At 33.6% G+C, this 8,788-nt stretch overlaps 1 protein-coding gene across 3 annotated transcripts in view; it reads right to left on the bottom strand.

The window, feature by feature from the left end:
• The window catches only part of LOC106881644 (SPRY domain-containing protein 3), a 360,055-nt gene that overhangs the window by 196,684 nt on the left and 154,583 nt on the right, over positions 1 to 8,788 (bottom strand). For all 3 annotated transcript variants that reach the window (XM_089363629.1, XM_052973458.2, XM_089363628.1), the window contains exon 3: positions 4,424 to 4,539. In XM_089363629.1, coding sequence (XP_089219755.1) covers positions 4,424 to 4,539 — 116 coding nt within the window. The remainder of the gene's footprint in view (positions 1 to 4,423; positions 4,540 to 8,788) is intronic.

Raw genomic sequence — 8,788 nt, 5'->3', positions numbered from 1 at the left:
AGTTTTTGTATAATTATGTATTATAATTATATAACAATACATAAAGACGGGCTAGAGTTGAAGTGCTCAGCATGAGCTAGAATTCATCTTAGTAAAAATAGATACATAAGGGTGGAAAATCACAGGAATAATACCATATGTCCAACGCAAGATATAATATGTGTGTTCAATTCCTTCAAGAATCAATAAATAAATTTATAGTATTCAGTCTCTAAAGTGTCTAAAAGGTACAGTAAAAAGACAAGCAAATACAACAATAAAAACTTTAGAAATATCATGAATGTTCAAAATATTTATTAAAAAAATATTTATAAAGATGCATGATTTCCAAGTTGTATAAAAATATGACAATTAAAGTTAAAACATTATGATATATAAACGTACATTATGATATAACATATAATGGGTAAATATATACGGTATGATGAAGTTATAAATTTACATGTATTATATTAAAAACGTGTACATTAGGACAGGATTTTAAAAAAAACAAAACAAAAACAAACGTATAATATAAAAGTTAAGTTAAAAGTATACATCTACGGACCGTTTCTGAGATGTGTCTATTAATATGGTGTTGTACTCATATTAGAGATTAGACACTCCCTTCATCAGGATGTTTGTTGTACATATTGAGAGGAAGGAATAAAAATATAGAGAACATAAAAAGTTTAGAGTGATATAATACAATATACAAGTAAAACAACTGGACACAACACCTTACATCACGGCTCTTTTTTTTATTTTTTTATCCTGTCCTAATGTACACGTTTTTAATATAATACCTGTAAATTTATAACTTCATCATACCGTATATATTTACCCATTATATATTATATCATAATGTACGTTTATATATCGTAATGTTTTAACTTTAATTGTCATATTTTTATACAACTTGGAAATCATGCATCTTTATAAATATTTTTTTAATAAATATTTTGAACATTCATGATATTTCTAAAGTTTTTATTGTTGTATTTGCTTGTCTTTTTACCGTACCTTTTAGACACTTTAGAGACTGAATACTATAAATTTATTTATTGATTCCTGAAGGAATTGAACACACATATTATATCTTGCGTTGGACATATGGTATTACTCCTGTGATTTTCCACCCTTATGTATCTATTTTTACTATAAGATGAAGTATATATATATATATATATATATATATATATATATATATATATATATATATGAGAAAAATCTATATGAATATATTTTTGTACATACATATATAGACAAGGTGTGATGAGTAAATTGTCGCCATTTTATATTTTTAATTTTGTGTATCCACACTGTTTTTTATTTTGTCAACAACACAGTATAATAGGGTCAGTTGGGCACCGTCTATGAGAAAAACAGCACCATGACACAATTCACTTTGCCAGACATTTGCAAATGACATGCTGTACTGCTTGGCATTCACGCCAGAAGCTCTAATACAAACAGATGGTAAACACAAAGAACAACCGTTGGCTTGCTATGTCCCTAAAACATGTACCGAAAGTAATAAAAAGCAAACATCCAGTTAACATAATGGTGTTTGGAGTGACCACTAGTGGTAGCAATGTTATGCCTCCATTCATCTTCCCACACACCTCAGACTCAATATGGAGGCCTACATCAAGTATCTGGAGGAGGTAGTACTGTCCTGGGTCAAGAGGGTGGCTGCTGGAAAACCCTATATCTGGCAACAGGACTCTGTACCAAGCCACACAAGCAGGAGAACTCAGTCATGGCTGTCAGACAATTTCTGTGGCAACATTACCCCTAACATCTAGTCACCTAACTCCCCAGACTGCAACCACCCCTTTGATTATTATATGTAGGGTGCAGTTGAGCAAGAGACCAACAAAACTCCTTGTAACACCAAAGTTGAAATGAAAGCAAGGATTATGGCAGCATTCATCAATTTAAACAAGGAGACTCTCCAGAAGAGTTGCAGGAGATTCCGAAGTTGTCTGGAAGCTATGGTTGAAGCCAATGGCGATTTTATTGAATAAATTTACTCTTTAATATTTCAAGATATTTATATGTAATTTTGGTAAAAAATATCTGTTAAAATGAGATGTCAGTGTTATTTTTATTTCTGCGCAATTTTGACAGCAATATATTCACTGCACCCTGTATATACAGGCGTTGGACAAAATAATGGAAACACCTAGCATCATAATTTTGAAATATCTATAAAACCATCAAATGCTTGTTTATTTTTATGTTTTTTGATTTATTATTAGTGTTGCTTAATATGTTTTGCTAAAATTGCTGTTTCTTTTCAGACATTATCAGAAAAAGGTAATTAAAATTCATTAAAATGACAGATGTATCAAACTTTCAAAGAGGTCAAATTGTTGGTCCTCATATGGCAGGCGCTAGCTTAACGAAAACAGCCAAAATATTTGGTATATCAAGAAGTACTGTCTCGAAAATAATGACAGCCTTTGAGAAGGAGGGAAAAACCTCCTCATCAAAACAAAACTCCAGAAGAAAACCAAAACTTTCAGATAGGGACTGTTAGACTCATATGCAAATTGTTAGAAAGGATCACAAAAGTAAAGCTCCTGAAATTGCTGCAGAGCTTAATGACCCCCTCGCGAACCCAATTTCCACAAAAACTGTTTGCTGAGAGCTGCACAAAGCTGGATTTCACAGGAAGGCTGCAATCAGAATACCACTATTTTCAAAAACAAACACTGCAAAGCGTTTAGAGTGGAGTAAAAATCTACAGAATAGTTCCCTAGAGCAGTAGAAGAATGTTATTTTCTTTGATGAGTCATCCTTTACCTTATTTCCGAACACTGACCGAGTATACATGTGGAGACAACCAAAAGAAGCATTTGACTCAGGCTGCCTTCTTTCAACTGTTAAACATGGAGGAGGATCTGTGATGATCTGGGGGGGGGGGCTATATCTTGGAAATCCGCCAGCCCAATGGTTTCCCTTTATGGTAGAATTAATAGTCAAGACTATTTCAGCATTTTATCTGATCAAATTCATCCTATGGTTGCAGAACTGTTTCCAGGGGGAAATGCAATCTTTCAGGATCATAATGTACTAATTCACACAGCTAAAGGTGTTACTGAATGGCACAAAGAACATTCTGGTGAAATTGAACATCTTATCTGGCTACCACAGTCCCCAGATCTCAATATTATTGAACATTTATGGTGCATTTTAGAAAAACAAGTAAGGAGTCAATATCCTCCACCATCATCACTACAAGAACTGGAGACTGTTTTAGCTGAAGAATGGACAAAAATTCCTTTGGAAACAATTCAAACTTTGTATGAGTCCATACCTCGTAGAATTCAAGCTGTAATTACTGCCAAAGGCAGTCCTACCCCACATTAAAATAAATTTGTTTGAAATTTTAAGGTGTTTCCATTATTTTGTCCAACCTCCGTATATTTATAACAAAACAATAATTACAAAGTTTTATATATTAGATAAACACCTAAGAAATTTCCTATTAGAAATTCTTCAAAGAAAGAAACAAATAATACAAAATTTACATGTATTACCAAAGAAAATTAGCAGAGAGAGACTATTTGCAAGAAGTTTTATGAAAGGGAAACTGGGCATTTTCAGTTAGAATAAAGAAACTTTGTAAATCTTAACAAGAGAAGAAACACTTAATCAGGAACAACCTAGCATATATGTTTAAAAAAAAACTAAAAAAAAACTAAAAGAAACTTCCATGACAGATTGAGAGCAGTAGAACCATAGAAAAACCAGAGAAACATTTTCTATCAAGGTTACTGATAATCGAACCAACAAGTCTAACAATTTACATCAGTTTACTTTGGCTGCTTTGAGTGAAAAACTGATAACCCAAAAATCTAACATTGAATGTACATGTTTCAGTAGTACTGGATAAGAGATGATGACACTTAGTTTAGAACTAAAGGTTCCTTGTCTGAATACATTCTGATATTATGTACATATCCATAAAGAACATGTCATGATGACTGGAGGTCAAACTAACTGAAATGTAGAATAAGTGTAACTATCAAGACAGTAATAACTAAAGGTAAGGGTATTACTTTAACAATAATAATCTTAAAAACAAATTGTACTGGCTACTGTTGGTTATGTCATCACGTGTCACAGTGAATAGCTATTGGAACTAAGTAATACTACTTCTCCAAGAAACTTGGTTCATTATAATCTCCTAGCCGCATAGGAAAATGAAATTTTTAAGTTTTGTAATATACCAGTTGAAAGAGATGCTCCAAGCTTTGTTTGTCTTGCTAGCTATACTTTTGACAACAAAATGGAGTCTATACTACATTTGATGAATCATATGAACTCAAAGTATTGAACCAAACTAATTTTAAACTTAAGGATAATAAAACAAACACTGATAGACAAATAATTAAAAGATTGAAACTAAATATAAAAAATGAAAGTTCCTCACCAATAGTTCCCTGCAATCCACTGTCTAGGATTTCAATCTCATAGTAATTTCTGTCTTGTGTGAGAGGATCAGCTGCTATATACACTCCTACTTTGTCTTCATCGTTAACAATGTACCTAAAAAGACAAAATAAACATTGAAGATGACAAGATATGTTTATTTTTTCATGCAGATTTAGCTTATGCAAATAACTCGGTCGGAAACATGTTAGACTTTTTAAATAAATGACTATTAAGAAATCCTCAATATTAATATTTTATGCTGATACTGAATAAAGGTTACTAGATTTGAGTTTATGATGCAAGACTAATGATCAGAAGTTATGAATTAAACTATATAATTTTCTTTTATACAATTTACCTCATATCAAACCTTTCATGAAAGTATACTACAATGAGATCATGTTAAGCATTTCTCTTTAATGACACAAAATCACAACCATTACACATTTCAAGCAAACAATGATTCTATCTCACTGCTAAACATGAACAACATACAACTAGAGATCCTAAAGTTACTATGAATGCTAGGTTCACAATCACTAAAATCTGTCCTGACAATCTCACATCCTCAATATGACAAAATCTGAATTACTAAGTGCATTAAAACAATTTGTTGCTATTGTTAGTCAATTTGTAACCAGGGCAATTTATTACCAGCATCCATGTCAAATGTCATTCTTTTATCCTGTTTGTTGGTTGCATGTTTTGGTTTTCAGTTTAAATTGGGTATTATCATCATCATCATCATTTAACGTCCATTTTCTGTGCTGGCATGGGTTGGACAGCTTGACAAAAACTAGTAAGACCAGGTGTCACACCAGGTTCCATAGTCTGTTTTGGTTTGGTTTCTACAGCTGGGTGCCCTTTCTAATACCAACCACTCCACAGAGTGTACTGGGTGTTTTTATGTGACACCATCATCAGTGTTTTTTTAAGTGGCACCAGTGCTTTATACGTGACACCAGCACCCACACCAATGCTTTTTATGTGGAATCTTGGTTTTAGAAGCTCGATTTTGTTTTGGTGAGTAAGTCATCTCATCAAGTATAGTAGTGCACCACATATCTTGGTCTTTTGTCATTTCCTTCATAAAGGTCAGCAGTTTGAGATTGGTTTTCAATACTTCATCCCATGTTTTCCTGGATCTCCCTCTTGCATGACTTCCCTCCACTTTAAGTGATCAACACTTCTTTACACAACTGTTCTCATCTACCTGCACAGCCTAGTCTCTTGCACACTGCATATAATTCCTCTAATGCCCAACTTCTCTCTTGATACACCAATATTCTATCACACATGCACAATGACATTGCACAACTAGCAGAACATACCAGCTTCCTTCATCTTCAGCTTTCACATGTCCTCAGCATTAAGGGTCCATGTCTCACTACCATGCAGCATTGCAGTTCATACACATGCATCAAACAATCTTCCCTTCACTTGGAGAGAGAGACCTTTGGTTGCAATTACACTTCCTGTACAACCTCCTCCACTGCTAATTAGGTCACCTAGGTAGCAAAAATTATCTACAACTTCCAGAGAGCCACCGGAACATTTAAGGAATTCAGTTTCTCATGTATTTGTGGTCTTTATGGCTCCTGTACATCTTCCACATACAAAGACTACTTTCTCTGACAACCTTCCAACTATTCCACTGCACCTCTTATGTATCCACTGCACTTCTTATGTGTCCCTGGCTTGCACTGGGTACACTGAATGGAATTTCTGCCTACAACCTTCCTATATATCGAGCAGGACCATTTACCAGAAAGGTGAAGAGTCCTGTCCAATTTCTTTCTTACTAGGACCTTGGTCTTTAAGTTTAATTTAAGACCATTTGATTCCAGATTCTGTTTCCACACATGGAATTACTTTTCTAATTTTGTTACAGATTCTGCTATGACGGCAAGATCATCAGTATATAGGAAATCCCATGGGCTTCCAGTCGTAAATTCCTCTATTATGGCCTGGAGGACAATGATGAATAGAAGGGGACTGAGGACTGACCCTTGGTTGACACCTATCTGTACACTAAATTCATCACTGTACTCATGGTCAACTCTTGCCTCACTAACAGTACCTCTGTATGTGAAAAAAAAAAATGTTTCTTAACTTAGGGTATCAAGTAATGTTGAGATACAACTGCAAACGTCTTTGAAACCATTTTGAGTTGGTTTTCTCAAATATGCAACATAAATGAATTTACATATTATGTAAATAAATTCTGGAGATACAAGAATTAAAAAGAATGAGAATAATGCATATATCCAAATTAATTGAATTCTATTGTGAAGAATATGTTGATCATAACTAAACTGTTTAAAATTTGCACAGAGAGAAGAAACAAATTGAAAAAAAACATATTCAGAAATGTCAATAAGTGCATTAGAAATGTGATAGACAATAATGATTTGGAACAAAAATTTCTTGAAGTAGTTGTTTGTAATCTGAAATTTTAATGTCTCAATGCTACTAACAGTTTAGTTGTTTTTAGTTGTTATTTTGTGTTCTTGTTATATTTTAAAATAAAGTGGTTAAAATAAATCTTGTTTAGTTTTGTATTATATAACTATCTATATTTTATACATGTCATTTTACATGCATTTCTTTATTTTGATGTGTTGAACAAAATGAAAGAAAAAAACTGAAGAAAAATTTTTGTACTGGGTTGTCAGATAAATTTGTTTTATTTTTTGTACATTTATTTTTATCTTTTCTAATAATGGTTGAATTAACATGAAAAATATTTTTACCATAGTATTTTATACATTTTTTTTTTTGTAGTTTTGTTCTTCCTCTACAACTTTTCTTTTTTGTTTTTGAAATTTGAATAACTTTTACCTCCTTTCAAACATATGATGATGGAATGCCAAGTAAAATGATTAAAAAATTCTCATACATTAACATCAACAGAAAGAGAAAGTTTGTATACCCAAGTCACTTCAAGACACTGTTTAAACACCATTTAATAACTTGCTGGCAGTCTGACTTGGATACTGATGACAAATTGATCAAGCAGCAAATTAAACAGCAATGAATTGGTCACACATCTCATAAAGAGTGGTCTTTCTCTACAGAGATTGCAAACACTTCATCTCTCAACAATTACAAATCCTATTCAAGGGGAACCTACAATGAAATACTGCTTCCACATCTGGAATGGTGCAGCTACTACACATACAGACATCCTCGATCGCATCCAAAAGAAGGCTAAGTGATTGATTGGTGCAAAGTCCTTGCTAATATACAGCAACTCCATGTTCATAGACACCCCCATTTCCACGCACAGCCTTTCTTTCTGATACTACAGTGGCCTTTGCTTCTCAAAACTGGGTGGTTTTGTGTCACCTCCACTCAGGCCTCATTTGTCTTTCCTTCTAATGTCAGCCATATTGTATTTGCTCACCATTTTATGATCCTCATGAACCCTTCTTCCCATTTCCTTATCCAGCTTTCCCAGAATGTCAGTTCACTAAGATACCTTCCCTGCCCAATTTTTTCTGCAGCTGTTCAAGAGAAATATCAACTGCATCAATCTCACTGGTTTTGTCTGAAGAAAGGGGTAGATAAAAAACATCATAACACATAAACCCTAATACTTACAAAGTTATTGGGTGTAAAAAGTTCAAAAACATTTTTTAAACATATATTTAGAAAATGGAGACTATATACAAAACTATGAAAAAGATATTTTCCACTAAAATGATGTTTTGATAAGATAAGGTCAGAAAAATCAAAGAGTTTTTGATGAAGGAATAGTAGGTTACAGGTTGTTTACAGAGTTGCCACCACTGACAAAAGTATGGTGCAAAGGTGGAAGGAGTTTAAAGCAGGAGAAGAGGGGAAACTAGCATTTAAGAAAAACTACATACTGAAATAAATCATAAACTGCAACCATTAACACAGATCACCAGTGAGCAGACGAACTGTTTTGTGGACAGACAAATCACAATCTGAGAGCTTCCTGCACAATTAGACTGTAGTCATAATGCATTACAAAAGATGATAGAAGACTTTGGGTATAGTTATGTGCTACCAACTATTTTTCCATGCTCAATTGGGTAGGGTGGAATTTATTGAAGCAGAGTTTCTATGGCCAAATGCACTTCCTGTTACCAACACTCATCTCTTTCCAAGTAAAGTGATATTTCCCCATGGACAGATGTGTTTATGGAAAACTGGGAATGCAGGACATTATTTGTATGAAGGTGATGATTGTTTAGAACTATCACATGATGCCAAGACAAGGAGACAGTAACACACATACATACATATACATGCACACACACACACACACATCTATAAACATGGTGGTTGTCTATTCCTTTTCCAGAGACTGAGCACCTCTTGTACCTACACCTTA

Source organism: Octopus bimaculoides, chromosome 15 (assembly GCF_046866305.1).
Source record: "Octopus bimaculoides isolate indiv1 chromosome 15, ASM4686630v1, whole genome shotgun sequence".
NCBI classification, from domain to species: domain Eukaryota; kingdom Metazoa; phylum Mollusca; class Cephalopoda; order Octopoda; family Octopodidae; genus Octopus; species Octopus bimaculoides.
This window is presented reverse-complemented; position numbering and strand designations above follow the sequence as displayed.